Source organism: Gobio gobio, assembly GCF_949357685.1.
Source record: "Gobio gobio genome assembly, chromosome: 20".
Lineage (NCBI taxonomy): Eukaryota > Metazoa > Chordata > Actinopteri > Cypriniformes > Gobionidae > Gobio > Gobio gobio.
Genome location: NC_137113.1, coordinates 5,038,083 through 5,061,631, shown reverse-complemented (window position 1 = coordinate 5,061,631; position 23,549 = coordinate 5,038,083). Strand labels below are relative to the sequence as shown.

The 23,549-nt window shown below is 40.5% G+C and overlaps 1 protein-coding gene across 1 annotated transcript in view; it reads right to left on the bottom strand.

The window, feature by feature from the left end:
* Window positions 1–5,775: 5,775 nt before the first annotated feature.
* Window positions 5,776–23,549, bottom strand: part of LOC307143782 (alpha-tectorin-like) — a gene marked incomplete at both ends in the record, with an annotated part of 61,345 nt that continues 43,571 nt past the window's right edge. The window contains 7 exons of the mRNA XM_079845543.1: window positions 5,776–5,855; window positions 5,970–6,090; window positions 9,909–10,087; window positions 10,595–11,677; window positions 12,953–13,291; window positions 22,290–22,430; window positions 22,642–22,725. Of these exons, the coding sequence (XP_079701669.1) occupies window positions 5,776–5,855; window positions 5,970–6,090; window positions 9,909–10,087; window positions 10,595–11,677; window positions 12,953–13,291; window positions 22,290–22,430; window positions 22,642–22,725 (2,027 nt within the window). The remainder of the gene's footprint in view (window positions 5,856–5,969; window positions 6,091–9,908; window positions 10,088–10,594; window positions 11,678–12,952; window positions 13,292–22,289; window positions 22,431–22,641; window positions 22,726–23,549) is intronic.

The following is a 23,549-nucleotide window of genomic DNA, read 5'->3' as shown; positions in this document are numbered from 1 at the left end:
TCTATGAAGAAAAGAAAAATTATGTCAACCAACATTTAATAAACAGAGTACACAAATCAAGATTAGAGTAATAGAACTACAGTAATAGTGTCTCACAAAATTTCTTGATATATATTTATTGACATGTATTTATAAAATAAAAAATGTAATGTTACAGAGCTGTTTTATTTCCTCTAAACGATCATACTAAACTACATTTGAGTGTGAGGAATGTTAGTTTTTTTACTGTTAGCTTGGTGGCTGTCTGAGACACTTGCACTAAGATAGATCAACATTAGAATTTATTAATAAAAGCTATACTTTTCTATCCATCCTAAATTGTAGAGGTGAATATGACCAAAACCTTATTTCACGGTAAGAGACATTTATTTTTTTAATAATATGATTGACAGGCCAGTTTAAACGGTGACAGGATGGACCAGATGGATCTAAACAACAGAGCTGTCCATTAAAGATGCAGTTATAACGTATATCCCAAAGCTTGACTACTTGTACACAGAAGGGTTCATAAGAGTACATGATTTTAGGGAACAGTGTAGTTTGGTGAAACACGGACACGTAAGCATTTCACCATAGTTTTTGGGAAAACACGGTGAAACTAGACAGCTGAACAACTGTTCAGTTATGTGAGGAACGAGACTGAGGAATCTGATGCAAGTAAAACAAGTTTATTAATCGATGAGAACAGACAGCAGAGAGCTCAGAAGTAATTCCCATCCGCTTCTCAGGGTAAACAGTCACACGATACAGTCCTCACGGTTCACAGATCAGCGGTAGAAAACTCAGATATGCGGTGTTCTCTGGAACACAATGAACGTTCAACCGGCTCCAGCCTAAAGACAAGACACACAGATGAGCAACATAGAAAAAGAGAATTGTTCACAGGATACACAGTACCGAGAGAAGATGAAGATGCCAGCTCCAGTCTAAAGGCGAGACACGCTGACAGCAGATAAGTCCAAAGTTCCACAGAGAGAATCCACTGGAGAGAGAGAAACCCACTGAGATATTCAAACAGAGCAGGTGAGAGGAGAAACGGACCGAGGCAAACACAGTCTCAGCAAAGTCCTGGAGGCAAAACAAAAGGTGAATAACAAAAATAAACACGATCAAGACCAACAAGAGCCGGACAACACACGGCAGCGATCACCCGGGAGAAAACAACGAACGCGCAAAGAACACAGAACATCAGGACATTAAATAGAGAGACGAACACAAGACAACAGTGGAAAACAATCAGGGATAACGAGGAGGGCGGAGACAGAGAGTGCACATGTGGAACACAGAAGGTAAACAAACAATTAGTGCAGTCGATCACACCGGAATCCTGACAGTACCTCCCCCCCCAGGGCCGGCACTGGACGGACCCGGGAGGAGCTCACCTTGTCAACGACGGAGATCCTCGATCAAACCGGGGTCCAGAATGTCCCAAGCCGGTACCCAACACCTCTCCTCCGGACCGTATCCCTCCCAGTCCACGAGATACTGATAACCTCTGCCCCTGCGGCGAACATCTAGTAACCTCCTGACCGAATAGGCAGGAGCACCATCCACTAGTTGCGGGGCAGGGGGCTTAGGGGCAGAGACGGGGGAATTAATGTGGGCAAAAATCACTGGTTTAACCCTGGATACATGAAAAACAGGGTGAACCCGACCAAGAGAAGGAGATAACTTAAGCTTAACTGCCACTGGACTGACGACCTTGACAATACTGAATGGCCCAATGAATCGCGGAGCCAGCTTACGAGATGACTCACGGAGAGGCAGATCCTTGGAAGAAAGCCAAACCTTTTGTCCACAAATGTAACGGGGAGGAGGTCGCCGGTGGCGGTCAGCCGCAGCTTTGTTTCGTCTGGAACTTTGTAATAAGAGTGTTCTAGCCCTCCTCCAGGTGCGTTTGCACCTTTGGACAAAAGCTAGAGCAGACGGAACCGCTGCATCGGGTTCTTGTGATGGGAACAGAGGAGGTTGAAACCCAATAGAAGATTCAAACGGGGAGAGATTGGTCGAGGAAACGGGAAGTGAGTTGTGAGAATACTCGACCCAGGGTAGCTGTTGGCACCAGGAGTTCGGATAACGAGACGACAGACAGCGGAGCGTACGACCGAGATCCTGATTAGCCCGTTCACATTGTCCATTGGTCTGCGGGTGATACCCAGAAGACAAGCTGGCAGTAGCGCCGATCTGTCTACAAAACTCCTGCCAGAAACGCGAGATGAACTGAGGACCCCTATCTGAAACCACGTCAGTCGGAAGACCGTGTAAACGAAAAACATGGTTAATAAGAACCTGAGCCATCTCTTTTGCAGAAGGAAGTTTGGGCAGGGGAATGAAATGAACTGCTTTAGAGAAGCGATCCACCACAGTCAATATAACACTGTTACCATCAGACGCCGGTAAGCCGGTGACAAAATCAAGGGCTATGTGAGACCAGGGGCGGGAGGGCACGGGCAAAGGTTTAAGCAGACCAACGGATGGTTGATGAGAGGCTTTATTACGAGCACAAACCTGACAGGCTAACACAAACTGTCTGACGTCCGAACCCATAGAGGACCACCAAAAACGTTGACGGACGGTTGCCAACGTTCTCCGAACCCCGGGATGGCCGACAAACCTGGACTCATGACACCACCGGACGACATCGGAGCGCACAGCCTCGGGAACCCACAGACGACCCACCGGGCACCCCTCAGGAACCTCCACCCCTCGACCGGCCTCTCTCACCCGCTGTTCGATGCCCCAGACGAGAGCCCCAACCACCCTCCCCTCCGGAATGATGGTCTCGGACCGCTCAGACTCTGTGCCACCGAACAGACGGGAGAGAGCGTCAGGTTTAACGTTCTTAGAGCCCGGCCGGTACGAGAGGGTGAAGTTAAAAAGATCAAAGAAGAGCGCCCAGCGAGCCTGTCTGGATGTTAACCTCCTGGCTGAACGGATGTATTCTAGATTCTTGTGGTCCGTCCAGACCAGAAAGGGCTCCGAGGCTCCTTCAACCAGTGGCGCCATTCACCCAAGGCGAGTCTAACCGCCAGCAGCTCCCGGTTACCTATGTCGTAATTACGTTCTACTGGGTTTAACCGGTGAGAAAAAAAAGCGCACGGATGCACTTTCCCGTCAATGGGGGACCGCTGAGACAAAACGGCGCCTACCCCGACATCAGAGGCATCTACCTCCACTATAAATTGGTAAGCCGGATCAGGAAAAGAAAGAACAGGCGCAGAGATGAAACGGGACCTTAATTCATCAAAGGCTTTCTGAGCTTCGTTATTCCAACAGAAACCTACTTTAGTGGAAGTAAGAGTAGTAAGGGGTCTAGCAATCTGACCGAAATTTCTGATAAAACGCCGGTAAATATTGGCGAAACCCAGAAATCGCTGTAACTCCTTACGTGTGTCGGGTACTGGCCAATCAGCGACTGCTTTGATCTTAGCGGGATCGGGACGAATCTCCCCAGCGGCGATAACAAAACCCAAGAACGAAACCGACTCCTTGTGGAACTCGCACTTCTCCGCCTTGACAAATAACTGATTCTCCAATAACCGTTGTAAGACTAGGCGAACCTGCAGGGTGTGTATCTGCATAGAAGGGGAGAAGATGAGAATGTCATCTAGATACACAAAGACAAACTTGTTAATCATGTCTCCCAACACTTCATTTACCATAGTCTGGAAGACAGCTGGTGCGTTCGCGAGACCGAACGGTAAAACGGAGTATTCCCAGTGTCCCGAAGGGGTATTAAACGCTGTCTTCCACTCATCGCCCTCCCTTATGCGAACCAAGTGATAAGCGTTGCGCAGATCTAACTTGGTGAAGACACAAGCTCCCTGTAATAATTCGAAGGCGGTCGACATTAATGGTAAGGGGTACTTATTTTTAACAGTAATGTCGTTTAACCCTCTGTAATCAATACACGGACGGAGGGAGCCGTCTTTCTTCTTAACAAAGAAAAAACCTGCCCCAGCGGGGGAGGTGGAGCGGCAAATGAGACCGGCGGCAAGAGCTTCGTTAATGTATTTATCCATAGCCTCTCTTTCAGGACCAGAAAGGGAAAAAACGCGACCCCTCGGCGGAAAAGTACCGGAGAGGAGATCGATAGCACAATCATACGACCGGTGAGGAGGCAGGGACGTAGCTCGAGCCTTACTGAACACCCGATGTAGATCAGAATACTCCGCCGGAACTCCTGAGACATCGACCGCAGGAACCTGTAAAACAGGACAAACAGGACCAGGAGGAGCAGGACCAAGACAAGAGACATGACAAGATGGTGACCATGACAATACAACACTATTCTGCCAATCAACGTGAGGATTATGCCTAGTCAACCAGTCGTGTCCTAAAATGATGGGTGACTGGGAAGAATGTAACAAAAAAAATTTGACATCCTCACGATGATTGCCAGAAACAAAAAGACTTACAGAGGGAGTGCAGTGACTGATCTCTGCCATGTGTTGACCCTTCAGCGTAAAAGCAGATAATTTATCAGTAAGGGGCACAGCAGGAATGCCCCAAGACTCGGCTGAAGACACGTCCATAAAACTCGCCTCGGCACCGGAATCCAGCAGAGCCTGTGAGTGAAACACATGAATATCGAAGTAGATGGAGACAGCCAGTAAGGTACGAGATCCGAGAGAGGAACTGATCTGAGACACGCCCACCGATACTCCCGGAACTACCGGCGGGCGTACCCTTTTACCGGGCAGTTTAGAGCCTTATGCCCCGGTTTACCACAGTACAAACAAAGGCTGTTGACGAGTCGGTGTTGTCTCTCCTCAGCGGTAAGCCGGAGCCGACCCAATTGCATAGGCTCTCCCGAGGAGGAAGATGGTGTAGAGGTGTTGTCATTCGCACGCAGCGAAGGGTCGAGGAAAAGATGTTGAACCGAGCGACGAACCCTCCGCTGTCTGTGACGAGCCTCGACTCGGAGAGCCAGATCGATAGCTGCTCCCAGAGAGACGGGAGGATCATGAGACGCAATCTCATCCTGTATGTTCTCGTTGAGTCCTCTCAAGAACTGAGCTTTCTGGGCTGCATCATTCCACCCGCTGGAAATGGCAAGGGTCCGAAACTCAATAGCGTAATCTGTGACAGAAGATTTGTCCTGGGTGAGATGGGTCAATTCGGCCGCAGCTAAATCACCTTGCACTGTCCGGTCAAAAAGCCTGATCATCTCAGAACGAAGAGACTCAAATGATGAACAACAAGGTTCCTGTGCCTCCCAGACTGCCATTCCCCAGTCTCGCGCTCTGCCCGTGAGAAGAGTGAGAAGATATGCTACCTTTGACACCTCGGCGGCATACCTCCGAGGCTGGAGCGCAAAGACTAGGGAACACTGTGACAGAAAAGCTCTGCAGGTCTTGGCGTCTCCGTCGTAATTAGGAGGATTAACTGCCTGAGGCTCACGTTCAGATCCGCTCGGAATCTCAGCTAAGGGAGTGGAACCCTCTCTCTCTCCAACAACCTGTGCCACCTGCTCCAACCTGTTGTGGATCTCAGTTAGTCGACCAGATAGTAGTTGAAAATCATGGGAAGCATCTGTGAGTAAGGAGGAGTGCTGATCCAATCGCGCCCCTTGCTGGGCCAAGACCGCCTGAACAGACTCTCCGCTCGCCTGACTTGCAGACTCCATTCTTTGGCGCGTTCGTCCTGTGAGGAACGAGACTGAGGAATCTGATGCAAGTAAAACAAGTTTATTAATCGATGAGAACAGACAGCAGAGAGCTCAGAAGTAATTCCCATCCGCTTCTCAGGGTAAACAGTCACACGATACAGTCCTCACGGTTCACAGATCAGCGGTAGAAAACTCAGATATGCGGTGTTCTCTGGAACACAATGAACGTTCAACCGGCTCCAGTCTAAAGACAAGACACACCGATGAGCAACATAGAAAAAGAGAATTGTTCACAGGATACACAGTACCGAGAGAAGATGAAGATGCCAGCTCCAGTCTAAAGGCGAGACACGCTGACAGCAGATAAGTCCAAAGTTCCACAGAGAGAATCCACTGGAGAGAGAGAAACCCACTGAGATATTCAAACAGAGCAGGTGAGAGGAGAAATGGACCGAGGCAAACACAGTCTCAGCAAAGTCCTGGAGGCAAAACAAAAGGTGAATAACAAAAATAAACACGATCAAGACCAACAAGAGCCGGACAACACACGGCAGCGATCACCCGGGAGAAAACAACGAACGCGCAAAGAACACAGAACATCAGGACATTAAATAGAGAGACGAACACAAGACAACAGTGGAAAACAATCAGGGATAACGAGGAGGGCGGAGACAGAGAGTGCACATGTGGAACACAGAAGGTAAACAAACAATTAGTGCAGTCGATCACACCGGAATCCTGACAAGTTATGGAGCATTCCGGTTTGAACACCGGAGGATTCGTGATAATCCTGCCGCACCATTCCCAGTTTCACATTAAATGACATTATATTTGTCAGCTCGTTGATATCATACTCACGCGTCGAAGCTGCTTTGCCTGTATGGTGATTAATGTTAGACTCGCTGATTTGGCTGAAAGAACTTGAACACGACAGTGATTATGAACGCTTGTTGTGCCATTCATCCCTATCACGCATTTCTCCAAAACAAACAAAAAAAAAACTGAATTCGGTGTTATTTGAATATATAACGTTATATAAAAAATATGGGGGATCGAAATATCCTCCGAATTACATTTTAACGTCTAGCAACGTGCCTATTTGGCATCGAGCTAAATGAAATAATGTTGCATGATAAGGAACACAAGTAATAATTGATTAGTTTTATAGATTTTAACTATAGTTTGCTAACTATCAACTACATAAATGGCCAAACTGGGTTAACGGTCCAATGTGATAGTTAATAGTTAAGCTTAGCTTCTTAATATAGAAACGTTGATACGTAAACAATACATGGATGGTTACTTCATATATGTCATTTTACAAGTTATTACACCAATATGAACGAATATTTACTTACCAGATTTGATGATGATGATGGAGGATTATATCATCTGCTGATAAACTCGATCCTGCATGGATGAACGAGACCTGTTTCCCGCTTCACGTGATCTCGCGATAAATAATGAGAACTTATATACTAACTTACTTAGCATACTTACTTATGTTCTTAAGTTGAGGTGACACATACTCTAGTTAAGTCAACTTACAGACTAGTTGAGACCGTGAAAACGTAACATGTTAAGTTGAACTAACAAATTCAGAAACTGCAAGTTGTATTAACTTACAAAATTACGTTGAAATAACTAAAATGCGGAATTATTTTTTACAGTGCAGAGATAGTGGGTTTGAGTCCCGTGAGGGGTAGCTTTATAAAAGCTGATGCATTCTGATGAATTCCCAGCAACAAGATCTCTCTTAAATTATGTGAGTGTAATAACAAATTAATTTTTTATGGACGATCTTTTAGCAGAGTGACACAAGAGAGAGCACGGCAGACAACTCCTTCCTGGAGAGGAAAACAAATGATAAGGCTTATCCGACAAATGGAGAAATTAAATAAACAATTGATGAATGACATTAGGAGCTATACGTTAGAAATTTAATATGAATGCTCTAATGGTGAAATGTTTAAGCTGCAAGAGAAGTTTGGATTTCTTGACACATAAGATAATCCGAACTTAATTTGCAAAAAGCTCTGCATATTTTTTGTTTCATATTGTGTCTTAGATGCGGAGTGTGCTTTTATTACTTAGAAGTTTTATTGTATTCAACAAGACTTTGTTAACAAGTGTTTTTCTTTTAATAACATGTTATATGAAAAGGGGGGCTTGTCTTGTTTAACCCTTAAATGCATGACTGTTTCGCCAAACATTCTTACATATTGGGGTCTTTAGCGACCTGGATCTATATCTAACATGGCTAGATCAATACCTGTCGAGATAATATATAAAACTCCTGATATTAGAGCAACAATTACAGAAGAATAAAATAAAACATATTTTGTTACATTTTAGAACTTGGAAGGGATCAGTTTGAGCAGATGTTTTATACCATCACCACTGTCCTCGTCAGAGCTCATTTCCCAGCACATTCAGCATCTGGATCATATTTGCCATCTCACGCATATTCTCAAAACTAATTTTCAACATCTTCAAAATCAATATTTTGATCACTGACAGCTTCCTTCACCAGATCCATCATCAGTGACAATGACAGTAATATTTGAATGTGTTTAGTTCTTGCTCTGCAGTAAATCTGAGCCATTTCAAGTTTTGCAGATTATAATTACTTTATAATTAAAGACTGCAGTAAGTATGAGTGAAACGTCACTTCATCATTGATATATATATTGGAAGCATGTTATCGGTTCCACATGCGTTATTCAGACATTTCAAAAGATCGCCATGTGATCACGTAATGACTACCGTGATTTACCGATGTTAATGTAAATATTGTATTAACAGACTAATCTCATGAAATGGCGTATGCATGACACGCCAATTCGCTATGCCATTTTGGCGTGCTATCAAGACGCATAATTACTTTTTAGCGTGTTTATCAATGCCGTTTCATTCTATCCCCCTACACTATCCCCCAAACTTGGTTTAGAGGAACCTACCCATCATACACACACACACACACACACACACACACACACACACACACACACACACACTGGCCCTGCCCCTAAACCTATCCATCACAAGAAACATTCTGCATTTGTACATTTTCAAAAAACATCATTTAATATGTTTATAAATCCATTTAAATTCACACGTAGACATACACGCTGAATCACACGGCGTAGACATACACGCGGAGATGATGGTTCATTTTGGCGTACACATACACGCGTAATCATACGGCGTAGACATACACGCGGATAGCTCAAAATACATACAGATAACACGCCATTTGGCTTTAGAAAGTCTGTTTTGAAACCAGACGCATCATGGCCCAATTTATGTTACGGCCAGCTCGTTTCGACCGTACATAAAGGATACAAGTACACTGAATGACTTGCAAGTTTTTATTACTCTTCAATATTCAGATAAATTAATATAACAAAGTCTAGGGTTCAAAATCAAAGGGAAAAATCATAATCCAAATGGGGAAGAGAAAAGGTGGGTATGGGTTGTAAACAAATAAAGGTGTGCCAAAATGACTTCTCCAGAAGGTGTCAATCCCCTGGACGAAGCAAAGTAGAATGGTGAAGGCCAAGGTTTTATCCTCTCCTTCATTAGGTGGAAAATAGGGAACAGGTGTGTACACTCTCCTGCGCTCTCATTAACATAGCGCCCCCAGCAGGCGAACAAGTGGAACGCAGGGTCGTAACACCTCCCTCCTCAAAAAAGATTCGACCACGAATCTAAACAACAAAGAAAAGACAGTTAAAACACTTCCAAGAACAAATACAAAGAAAAGTTCTGGGGATCCAGAGAAACGTCGTCTTTTCAATCTTCAACACCTCTGGGCCCTAGAGATGCAAAGAAAAAGGAACAGGCAACGCAGAAATGTTACGCTCTAGAAAGTGTGTCAGCGATAACGTTATCTTTTCCTGGAACTGGTCAAAGGCACCTGCCAATACCCCTTTAAGAGGTCGAATTTGCTGACGTATCGGGCAGAGCCAACATGATCGACGCAGTCATCAATTCGAGGTAAAGGGAAACAGTCCGGCTTTGTCACAGAGTTAAGTTTTCGATAATCTGTGCAGAATCGATATGAGCCATCAGGTTTATTTACTAAAACACAAGGGGAACTCCATGAACTGAAACTAGATTCAGCCAGATTATTAGCAAGCAGATAGTTCACCTCTTGTCTCAGCAAATCTCTTTTGAAAGGATTTACTCGATAGGCATTCTGTTTAAATGGACATGAGGTTCCTACGTCGATATCATGTTCGAGGACAGAAGTGCGACCGGGAACGTCAAGGAAAAGAGAGGGAAATGACATTACCAACTCAGTGACATCACTTCTCTCTTTCTCAGTCAAATAAGAAAGATGAGAGGACAGGTTAAGAAGAATCTCAGAGTTTTTAAGTCGCCCGTCGACCTTTTCTCGAGAAAGGAAACTCTCATCCTCATCAGCATTCTCTAAAGAATCCCCACTCGTGCTGTGAAAGAGAGGAGACGATTCTGAAAAAAAGTCACAAGAGTTTACCACATTAACAGTAACGGAACGAACAGGAGCTGTATACAATTTCAACAGGTTACTGTGACAAACTTGTACTTTTTTTCTCCGGTCAGGAGTATTCAACAGATAGTTATTATCGGAAAGACGTTTAGCTACACTGTAGGGGCCTGTAAATTTAGCCTGAAATGGGTTGGCAGGTAGAGGCAGCAAAGCCAATACTTGATCACCCACCTGAAACTCCCTCAGCTTAGCTTTTCTGTCAAAATGTTGTTGCATTTTTATTTGAGATTTACTCAACTTCTTTTTAGCGAGAGCTCGTGCCTCATACAATCTACGCCGGAATCCACTCACATAATCTGAAATATTTTCAGAAGGTTTAGACGTTCGCCACTCATCAGCTAACACAGCCGTAGGTCCTCGCACTACATGTCCGAACACTAATTCATTTGGGCTAAACCCAAGGCTTTCTTGGATTACCTCACGTATCGCTAATAACATCCATGGCAGACCTTCTTCCCAATCCGCATCGAGTTCCACACAATATGACCTCAAAAGGGACTTCAGAGTTTGGTGAAACCTCTCAAGAACTCCTTGACTCTGCGGATGATAGGCACTGGAAATATTGTGGTTTACTCGAAGTTGACGCAGGGCTTTTGAGAACTGTTTTGACATGAAGTTCGAACCCTGATCGGACTGAATAACTTTGGGAATTCCAAAGGTCGACATGAAATTAGTGAGGGCCTTCAAGACAGATTTAGTAGTGATGGACCTTAGCGGATAAGCAGAAGGATAACGAGTAGTCTGGCACATGACGGTTAAAAGGTATTGGTGACCAGTCTTAGACCGGGGCAAAGGACCAACACAGTCAACTATCAAATGCTCGAAAGGTGTGGAGACGACAGAAATAGGCTGCAATGGAGCAACAGGTACTTTTTGATTTGGCTTACCGGTGATCTGGCATGTATGACAAGATCGAATATGTTTTGCCACATCTCGTTTTACCTTAGGCCAATAGAACTGTCGCAAAACTCGATCATACGTTTTACGAACTCCGGTATGACCAGCAAGTCCTTGATGAGCCAAATGCAACACAGAGTCTCTCACTGTAAAAGGAAGCACAATCTGAGTTTTAGGTTCCAGAGAAACATCTTTAGGCAGGACCACTGTCCGACAAAGCAGACCATCATCAAGAAAGTAAGAAGAGGACAGAGGACCAGAACACTTCTTAGACCCAGCTGCAGAAAATAAAGGTCCAAGAGTGTCATCGCTCTGTTGAGCTCTAATTAAATCCTCTCGAGAGATCTGTAACAAAGAAGTTAGAGAACAGTCATCAACAGCAGAGAGATCAACTTTTGTTTTCTCAGGAGTGGACAGAACCTCAGACGTATCAGCAGATTCATTTTGCAGCACTGTTGAATCTTTCTGGTCAAAAGACAACGAAGAGCAGGATTTCAGGTCTCTTTGCTTAGGACATATATACTCATCAGATCCTGGCTTACCTGTATTAACAGTGTAAAAGAAAGTGTCATGCAGTGGAACTTCAACTTGATGTTCAGACAGGGGTTTAGCCATGGATCGAGTAACTGCACAAGCTGGAAACAAATCAGGAAATTCTCTACAAGAGCCAACATCAAATTTCCTGGGTGTAGATGCTATTATGGGCGGAGCTGCCACACCACTCCGTCCCCAAACATTCCCACCAGCTAAATCATTTCCTAGAATAAATGTAATCCCAGGGACTGGAAGTGCAGAACGAACACCAACTACTACATCACCAGAGACAATGGCAGAGGAAAGATGGATTTGATGCAAAGGCACTTCAACAAACCCCATCTCAAAACCTCGCACTAGTACATGAGTTCCAGTAGCGGTTTCAGAAGTTAAAGGCAAAATTCCTTCTAGGAGAAACGACTGTGCGGCTCCCGTATCTCGAAGAAGACGCACTGGCACCGTTTCGTTTGAACCAGGCAATGACACATTTCCCTCAGTGATAAAAGGTGTATAATCAACGGAGGAAGCTATACACTGATCAATAGATTTATCACCAGCAATAAACAAATGACAATCTTTCTCATCACGAGTGTCAACAATAAATGGTGAAGTAGAAACTAAAGCAACAGGTTTAGACAATCTCTCTTTCTTCTTGAGAATTAGACAGTCAGATATTTTATGACCAGGCTTTTTACAATAAAAGCAAACCATGTCTCGTGAGAGTGCAGGCTTACTAACATGTTCAGCAACTGTCGCCTTAATATTCCTACTCATCACAGGAGACTTCATCTTAGGCTGAAAGCAAAACTTAGACCTACTCATATCGTTGGTTTTAAGACCGACTGAACTGAATGACCCACGATGGGTTAACACAAATTCATCAGCCATGATAGCAGCTTCAGAAAGTGTATTCACCTTGTGTTCAGTGAGATGCGTAGCTACAGCATGAGGAACACAATGTTTAAACTCCTCTAAGAGTACTAATTCTCTTAACTGCTCTTTAGTTGTAACTTTCATTGAAGTGCACCAACGATCAAATAAGTTCCCTTTTCCTCTTGCAAATTCAACATGAGTACATTCATCTGTTTTACTCAAACTCCTGAATTTTTGTCGATATGCCTCAGGCACGAGTTCATATGCATGTAACACAGCAGATTTCACCACATCATACTCACCACTCTGTTCCAGTGAGAGTGCAGAATAAACTTCCTGAGCTTTACCTGTGAACACACACTGTAACAATAAAGTCCAAAAGCTTCTCGGCCATTTCATGGATAAAGCAACACGTTCAAAGTGATAGAAATATTTATCCACTTCCTTTTCAGAAAATGGCGGAACTAATCTCATATTTCTGTGAACATCAAACACAGGTTCACCTGCATTCGCACGCGAGTGTGGAACAGTAGGCACATTCGCTTGCGCTGTCTTTGCTTCTAGTTCCAACTCCAACTTTTTAATCTGAAACGCTCTCTCCTCTCGATCCTTCTCTATCTGAAATGCTCTCTCCTCTCGATCCTTCTCTATCTGAAATGCTCTCTCCTCTCGATCCTTCTCTATCTGAAATGCTCTCTCGTCACGTTCCCTCTCTCTCTCAAGCTCAAGCTCCATTTTTCGCATGGCTAACTGATGATCTAATTTTCTCCCTTCAAATTCTCTTTCTACCGCTCGCTCTTTCATAGCGTGATCGTCACGTTCAGCACGAACTTTCGCGGCCTCTAAACACAATTGCTTCTCTTGCAAAGATAATTCTGGAAATTTTGTCTCACTTTCACTATAAACCTCAGCAGGAGTAGACACAAACGATTCACTAGGAGTAATTAACTCAGTGCTTACCTCTATAACTCCCCTATCAACAAGTGATCGCTTCAAAATAGTCACGATAGTTTCCTTCAGCCTCTTTTCTTGAGAAGTAAGATCAACACTGAAGCGTTCGGCGATTTGCACTCACTGCTCCTTTGTACAACTCTCAAGCAAAGCTTCTGACGGACACGCAAAGAAATCTTCGACCACCGAAGACATTTTGTTCGTATATGTATACGCACAATAACACAAACGAAACTACCACACGTGAGACGCTGTTTACCCGAAATACAACTCCCATAAGCCACTGCTTCAAAAATGAACTACGTCACCGTATTACGCAACCCATGTTCATTCACAAAAACTTCCGAAGACTTCCCACAAGTCAAAACACAGTGTAAACGCGAGATTAAACTGCACTATACACACGAACACAATGATTTACCTTTACTTATTTGTTGAATGGATTTACCGTTTACAATATGAGAACTCCCGCTCCTAACTCAGAAAAACACTAACTAAACCCTACCTGGTCTTCAGAGATGTACCGGGCTCGGGGCGGCTTTAAACGCTGAGCTCCGCGACAATCAGTCAGACTGAAGGTCCGGAAGCGTACCCCCTACAGAGAGTGAATCTCCACCCAGGATAACCTCCAAAAACAAGAAAGGCAAAATAACAAAACAAAACAACAAACAGTGCTCCGTCGGAAAGATTGTATTCACAATCCAGCTGGAAACACTCTAACTAAGCAGAGTTCTCATTTATAAAAGGCAATCATTCACAAAAACATACACACATACAACCCATACTTACCAACGTTTCCTACCCCCATAGGATCCCGGACGAGCCCCCAATTTATGTTACGGCCAGCTCGTTTCGACCGTACATAAAGGATACAAGTACACTGAATGACTTGCAAGTTTTTATTACTCTTCAATATTCAGATAAATTAATATAACAAAGTCTAGGGTTCAAAATCAAAGGGAAAAATCATAATCCAAATGGGGAAGAGAAAAGGTGGGTATGGGTTGTAACCAAATAAAGGTGTGCCAAAATGACTTCTCCAGAAGGTGTCAATCCCCTGGACGAAGCAAAGTAGAATGGTGAAGGCCAAGGTTTTATCCTCTCCTTCATTAGGTGGAAAATAGGGAACAGGTGTGTACACTCTCCTGCGCTCTCATTAACATAGCGCCCCCAGCAGGCGAACAAGTGGAACGCAGGGTCGTAACATAAATTGGGTGTCTCGTCCGCGATCCTATGGGGGTAGGAAACGTTGGTAAGTATGGGTTGTATGTGTGTATGTTTTTGTGAATGATTGCCTTTTATAAATGAGAACTCTGCTTAGTTAGAGTGTTTCCAGCTGGATTGTGAATACAATCTTTCCGACGGAGCACTGTTTGTTGTTTTGTTTTGTTATTTTGCCTTTCTTGTTTTTGGAGGTTATCCTGGGTGGAGATTCACTCTCTGTAGGGGGTACGCTTCCGGACCTTCAGTCTGACTGATTGTCGCGGAGCTCAGCGTTTAAAGCCGCCCCGAGCCCGGTACATCTCTGAAGACCAGGTAGGGTTTAGTTAGTGTTTTTCTGAGTTAGGAGCGGGAGTTCTCATATTGTAAACGGTAAATCCATTCAACAAATAAGTAAAGGTAAATCATTGTGTTCGTGTGTATAGTGCAGTTTAATCTCGCGTTTACACTGTGTTTTGACTTGTGGGAAGTCTTCGGAAGTTTTTGTGAATGAACATGGGTTGCGTAATACGGTGACGTAGTTCATTTTTGAAGCAGTGGCTTATGGGAGTTGTATTTCGGGTAAACAGCGTCTGGTTTATGTTTCGAAAAGTCAAAAAGTCATGATGTCATGTTGGTATTAATGAGTCATTGTATGTTGTTTATTTATATTTAAGTAAGCATATTTGTATTTCTTTTTCAGTTTAAAAAAAAAAATAATGTAACAGAGATGAAACAACATGATAGCACTCAAGAAAGTCAAGTAAAGAGGAAATTGTACTACTTCATCTGTGTGGTCATTGAAGCATCTTCATCACTTCAAAATGTTTAGCTATCTGTATATGCATGCCCAACGCACACACATGCAGAGGACAGAATAGAGCCCCTCCTCAGTGGACAGCTAGCCAAATAAGTTGAATCTAATATCTTAAAGATTATATGGGCAAACAAACTCGTTAACTGGTAAATACTAATATAAAGAAGACGCACACATGTCAAAAACAAAACCCCTTCATGGTAACACAGAAAACTAAAATAATGCAATAGGCATTCATTTAACAACATATGTAACATAAAACTGTAAAAACGAAAAGGAAAATTATTATTAAAATGAAAAACCATAAAATGTGAATTGCTATGTAGGGAATTCTGGGAATTATAGTTTACAGTTGTTAACTGTAAATAATATAAAGATTTTTTTTTTTATATATATTTAAGAGTATATATTTAACAGTATTTACTGAAATGTGAGGTTGGATCTAACAGTTTTCCCTGCAGTACAGGACATATTTTACTGTGACATATTTACATCTCTTATCTGTAAAATGACAATTTTTTTACAGTAATATTTATTTGTGCTAAAATATTATGGTAAAGTTTTATCGCAATAGGTTGATATCATATAGCATATATAATACATTATAAAATCGAATTAGTTATACTTACTTAAAAAAAGTATGCAAACCGATTGCCTAGTAAAGTGAAATAGGAATAGTATGTTGTGCTAAAAAATACTTAGTTACTATAATTCACTCACACAAGAGTTCTAGAAACTAAAAAAGAACTAGAGAGTACTTGATCTTTTACTTTAGATTTACTCTTGACTTAGAATAGCTACCATTGTTGTGTTGTGATGCTGAATGTTGAAGTCTGTGTGTGACTCAAGCATTATTAACTTCAAGATATTGTTACAAATATAGAAGGATTATATCAACCCAATGAAACGTTTCACAAGGTGTTTATGACGTAAGTGTTAGCAATACAATTGTAAACAATCATTATATGACATAAAGGGAAATATCACATGTTAATTTTAAAAGGTGTCTTAATTTCTGACTAAATCCTTAACTATATAGTTAATTCAGTCAGAAGCTAGGTCAACTTTTAAAAGCAACCTATGTATTTGAAACCAAATAACTGATTTCTTGTTGCATCTCTGCATCAATAGGAACAGAGTTATAATAATATGAATGTTTCAAGTGCCCAACCAAAGTGAACACTAATCACCATAATGGTGAGTTGTGTTTTTTTTTCTTTTTGCTTGACAAAATGGCACTCAAACCAATCAATTAATCTTAACTTTGGAGTGAACAAGGAACAGTGTGTGAATAGTACAGATTACTAGATTTTTACAATTAAGTTAAGACATTAAGTAAAGTTAACTAAAAAGTGTTAGGTAGAATCACTAATGGATTTGAAAGTGTAGGTTTATATCAAGGTAAACTCTTTCAACATATGAATTATTTCTAGTACTTTAATTTCCATATTATTTTTTAAAAACAAGATGAATTGAAGATTAGATGAAGTGAGAGAATGATTGTACCTGTTGTCCATTGATTATTCTCATTGTGAATATATACAAAGTTCAGTCATGAAACTCTATTAATCGCCGATTGGTTCTTTCAGTTCTACGACACCAACCAATCGGAGGTACTTCCTCATTTACGTGGCTTACTTATTCCGTATCCTAGCAGCTATCCGCACGCTGTGCAATTATGAGAACTCCGATAATCCCACCTCCTCCCCAGCGCCACCTGTAGAGATCTGCTCGGGGTTACATCATTTTGTAGCAGCCTTCCTTGTTGTCTTGACTAAGCTGAACATTATGTATTTGCTCAGCAGCAGCAGCAGCGTAGCAGATCTCGTCCGCCAAAATCAAGCCTATGTACATTCTATGCTCTATGCTAATAAAATGCTGGTTGATTCTATTTCACTCCGAGAGTTGTCATGATTGAAATTCAGTCATTTTACATTATAAATACATCATTTTACATTATTATAAAACACTCACCAATAATCAGCAGTACCGACACACACAGCGACACACAACACCTCATTGTGATGAACGGCACCTGCACACACACATATACAACATACACCCACAAGACATGTTTCTTACATTTTGTCATATTTTATTCTTTCTTTGTTGTGCACATTTGTTAAAACAACTATAACATTCACAGATAATAATAAAAAAAATAAAAAAAAATAAATAAATAAAATACACATTTACAAAATTTAAGAAACAGCCAAGCTTTACTAAATGATTTAGCTCCATCAAAATCTGGTGAAACAGAATTAAATATACCTGAGGTCAAATGCTGAGATCAGAGCAAACTCAGGGAGATTCTCAATACAGTGATGCTGAACTGCAGCTCTCACAATCTCATCAGTTCCTTTATTAACTGTGGGTGATCTTTACTGGAAAAATAAGTATTTTCTCAACAATAGCTTAAGGCAGTAAGCTTTCATGTGACATCAATATTGAGATGTGTTAATATTTCATGTGACATCGAGATATTTGGTATTTGAACTGATAGTTTCCTTGTGTATACCTGCATTCAGAAAGACATCAACTCTCTGTGCTTGAATAGATGTGAATCTAGATGGAATGTCGGCGGGTCAGTTTGATTTATTAAGCACTTTTTCCAAAAATGTACAAAAACAGTACTTTAAAACACCCAGTGAGTGACTCAAGTGTCACTGGAATCATGTTAATTAATGTGACAATGGTAATTCATTATTAGTTTAAATACAGGTCACATTAGTAGCTTTAGAGTTCATAAGACACCTTGAAGGATGCAGGCAGTGGCAAATAAGACCGGGTTTGTGAGATGTGCAAACTAGCAAGATCATAACAGGAATGCAGAAATACATATCAAATGTTTTTTTTTTATTTATTTTTTTAAATGCAACACCTCAAACCTAAACCCTGAAGTAAACTCAAATGTATTTTAAAATGGCTGGGAAATGGCATGCTAGTTTACAGATTAACATTCGACAAATGGGTGTCTAATATTTGAATATCGACAAAGAAGGGAAGGGAAAATGAAAACTAAAAGAAACAGCAAGAAATACTAATCATGGAACCTAATTTACAAAGACCACATAAAATAAGGCCAAACAATGTTGGTACTTCCCTAAAGCGAGAACATGTCATAATTGTCATAAATACATTATATATTCTGTATATAGTTTCAATCAACACAATGTTCCATGGGTTGATAATTCCATTTGAAGTAAATAATCTGGGACTTGGATTGATTAGATTGATTGGATGGATGCCACTTTATACAAACCTCTACCACATCAAACTCAGATAGTTCAGCCAAAATCTTTGGCCTCAGATGACACACAAACCTAACAGATACACAGAATACTCCAGTCGGCACAGCCATAATGCATTTTATTTTAGATTAGCAGTTCATTGGTCCTCTAACAAAAATGATATTGTCTACTCTTGTCCTAGGCAGTCGCCTCTCAGTGCTACAAAAACACATAATACACGGCTACAAATCAATTTTACAGTTATGAGTTTGAGTGTGTAGAACATTCTACAGTTAAAATACTCTCATCTAAAGTACTGTACTGACAAATGTTCTTTGAGTCTCCTGCCCTTTATTTTCCTCTCCCTCTCTCCTCCAGCTTTACAGTGGTAAACAGGAAAATAATGATTCTGTCAGGACTCTAAGATGGAGGACCCAGACACAGGGAACCAGACTTGACTTTTAGACACACTTGCAAACTTCCCAAGCCTATCCCCTCTGGGGAATCCCTGCCACCATTTCAAAGTATGTTTATATGGACAGACCCTCGCTCCCTAGAGAGAGAAGCAACTTAAAACTAAAAAAAAAGCTAGAGAAGTCCAAAAATAAGGCTATGAAAAATTATAGCCAGACAAAATAAACCACTATCACCAGGGTAAGCTTAGCCAGACACAATGTATACAACAAATGCACACAACGAACCAAGAAAAGGGAAAGGAGCTCATTAAAAAGGGAAAAGCACATAAGGATCAGGTGAACACAATTAAGCAAAGGAGGACTGGGCAATGACTAAACAAGAGGGCGTGGTAACAGAAACAGGGAGACTGGACAAGAGGAGCACATGGCAAACACAAACAAAGCCATGTGCTGACACACAAACATAGCCACATGAAACAATGACAACACAGACAAGGCTGCCAGGGCAGAACCCTACAGTTCCAATGATGCAAACAGAGATCAATTCTGCTGTAAAGCAGCTCTAAAAAGAAAATAGTGTCAAATGTTCAGTGACACTCCCACCAGTGAATGCTCCAAAGCACATAATGAGATGTGGCCATATTTATATTATCCTGAGATTTTGATTAATGTCATCAGTTTTGCTATAATGTTTATGCATGGCTACATTTGTGTTATTTGAGTTCACATTGTGGCAGATTAAGTTAATTATAGTTTGTACTTGTGTCTTATGAATGAGAACATGGTTAACCCCGTGGAAAATTAGGGCATTTTTGTGAAAAATACATAGAAATGTGTTGTCTCTGAATGAATGGTTTGGGAAATTGAGCCCAATGAATCAGTCATAGTGTGTTAGCAATGGGGAAAAACTGTAATATGTCTTTTACATTCTCCCTGGTAAAAAAGGGAAGAGGTTAAAGCATTATGTGAACATGAACTGAGAATCATCAGTTACAGCATTTTTACAGAAAATCCAGGTTAGTATTAAACTGTAGAAATACTAACATTTATTTTTATATTAAGAAGCTGATTAAATGAGCATTAGTTGATGTATTATGATATATTTTAAATATTGTTTACATTTCATCCTCTGATATGGTTTGAGGATCTCATGTGAAGTACTGTGTGTTTCATTGTTTGTGCAGTCAAACCAGATTTACAGGATAACTGTTATTTAACACATTCCAGAGCTTTTGGAAAACCACAAGAAAGGATTCCAGACAAGAAAAAAAGTCACCAAAGTGCAGTTGTCAGTGAATATTTCCAGTAATTTTTGCAAAATGCAGTTGATCAAGATTCCCCAGAACTGCTTACATAACTGTCATTACTGCATTAACAGCCTTTATTTTATTTAGCATCACACAATAGCAAATATGATGATTGCAGTTTCTGAATATTATAAAAAATTGGCAAAATAATCATGTTAAAACCAGTCATAAAGAATTCAGCAGATCATGATCATGTGATTAAAAGTAAAAGGGTTGAAAATTATGTTGAGATTATCTAATGATCGATAGAGACAAACAGACACTCCTTTATGAATGAACAGCATGAAACCTCAGCATTATTATGAGCTGATCGTATCTATTGGCTCTCAGTGAAGCTCAAACCTCATGTATAAAGGTGTTATAGAGACACAGATGAATATTCTTAATTATTCACTAAACAAACTCTTATTAATGTCTTATTGCATTGAAATGGAGACAACTTTGACCCAAATGTTCATCATAGGCTTGCTGATGTGTGTCTAAGGTAAATGGATGTGCAAAGAAAAATAAGATCATGTAAATCTGTCATTCAAAAACCTGAATATACTGAATATCAGCTATACTAAGACATGACATACCAGGCCAAAGAGTCTTTCACATGTTCAGCATGTTAACCCTTAGAGACCAACCGAAACACAATCAATACCTTTTATAGGTTAAAACTACATACAAAAGCGTTTGTACATTCTTACTTTCTAATTATCATAATTTAACACATTTGACAGGAATTTGCAATCTAAATCACACAATATGCTCATTATGTCCTGACATATTGCTGATTATTTATGATCAAATGTAGAAATTGTCTAAGTATTTGATCTGTTAAATTTTGTTGTACATTTTAGTAATAGAATCACTTTCACACAACATTCAACAATATGGTAATAATAATAATAACTTAAATTATTAATGTTAAGCTCTCAGTCGAGGACAGTGTCAGAGGATTGACTGAATTTGAACTTGTGCAAATATCTGTCACAATGAATGCTCTCTGTCCTACTGGCTCTTCAACTTCATGAATGCAGTCCATTTACTTCAGTTTCTCTTCAGCTTCAAATAACTAAAACAGAACGATACAAGAATACTTTTTGGTAATCTGACCACTAACTGAACCTCATCTTGTGTTCTAAGAAAGAACAAAACCTTTAGAATTAGAAGTAAAATAGCGAGACTCTTCTCATGCAGATTATCATAACATCACTAGGGAAAAGAAGCAAAACGACTGCAAATCAGAGTATAGATAACTATGATCATAAAACATTCTCATACTTTTGCTGAAAGTACTATATTTACCTTTTGGATAATTAAAATCCCTTTTTTATACATCATTTATAAAAAATTCCTAAAAAGTAAACACAGTTTTTTTTTTTTTAAAGAAAATTAATGAGAATGACTCTAAAATCAAGGACCACAATGGGAATACGTTAATGCAACTTTATTGTGTTATTCTTGACAAAGAAGTTATAATGCAGTTGTATGTCAAATAAACTTACACCCAGAATATGTTGTTGTATGAATGTCTGAACATACAATATATCAAAGGAAAGAACAGACCCTCTGCTTTAAAAAGAAGAAGAAATACCTTTGAATTAATGTATTATGCTACATAAAATAACAGTTATGAAATAAAGAAAAATTTTGAAACCCAAAACTACTGTGGCCAATTAAAATGACATCAGACAATATGCTTGTAAAATGTTGTGGTGCTAAACTAAAAGTGTGTCAGGACACTCATCAGAGGAACAAGTAACAGCATCAGAGAAGCACACAGACAAGAAGCCTCAGATACCTTCACTTGGTCTGGGACCCACTCATCTGTGAACAGGGAATATAATGCAATGCAGTCAAATGTAATGTATTCATAACAGAAATCATCAAAAACCTTTATTACAAATTATTATAATAAATTAAATGTTCACCTGTGTTCCCTTCAGACCACACCAGAGGACCCATGGATATGGAAGCACTGTCATGGAAGTCCAGAGACCTGCCCTCTCTCCGCTGGTGTCCAGAGTCACAGTCCTGATAGAGAAAAGAGCAAAATCCAGCTGTGTGAATCCCTGTTAAATATCACTGAACAAGATAAAGGAGTGCACAAAGTCTCCAGCAGAGGACAGCCTTGAACATTAAGGGTACACCAGATTCCTCTCATCATGCTGATCACAGTAAACATCTGACATTAAGACTCCGCCTATAACAATAGTGGCCATTTTGAAAAGTACATTATACATTTTTTTTGCTACCAATCCTTCAAAATTTGGCTCAAATTACCTTTGGACTGAACCGCACAGAAATTGGTACGCTTCATTGGATCCATGATCTTAGGGTCCATGCCAAATTTGGGAACAGCACCACCTACAGGTCATGATATCTGAATAAAATGTAAATATGAATATAACATGCTCTGCATTTATATACAAAATCTTAATTTTCAGTCATCTGACCCAGAGGGCTCGTGGGCTCAGGTCCCGTGAGCGGCAACTTTATACATTTTGTGTAATAATGTGTAATTTCAATTCCTTTATTATTCAGGTAAGCATTACTAATTTTTGTTCCTATTAAATATAACATGCCTTTCATTTATATACAAAATCTTAATTGTTAGGTTTTTTTTATTATTCCTCCCCAGTGGGAGTCTATGGCAGCCCTATGAACCGTAAGTAGGAAAATGATGAAAGTCGACACACTTGTAGTGATGGTAATGAATATTAATCTTTCCAACTTTGTGTCTTACATTAAAAAAGTCAGAATACTTAGTAAGAATACTTTGGTTTTTAAAGTTACTTTTAAAGTTTTTGAACCCATGGAACTATTGAAACGGCTTGGCCCCGTGAGGCTGCTTGCAGCTTTAATTGCATATGCATTTGTAGGATTTTGTCATTTAGATGCAAAATTGATGAGATGAAGCATGTAATGTGATTTACTGAGGTTTGCGTCAATCACTTTACTGGTATTTTTGTCATTATTTACAGCTCCAAAAAATGTCTTCTTAACCCATTTTGCACCAGTGTTGTTAGACCACACACACCCGATTATCAACGGCTCTGCTTGTTTGCGGCCCTACACAGATTTGCTTTTAATGGATTGTGTTGATCATTATGAAAATGATCTGGCTGCGTCTGTGTTCTTCAATTTGTCACACACTATTTAGTCCTATTTACTAAATCTGGCCCTAAATC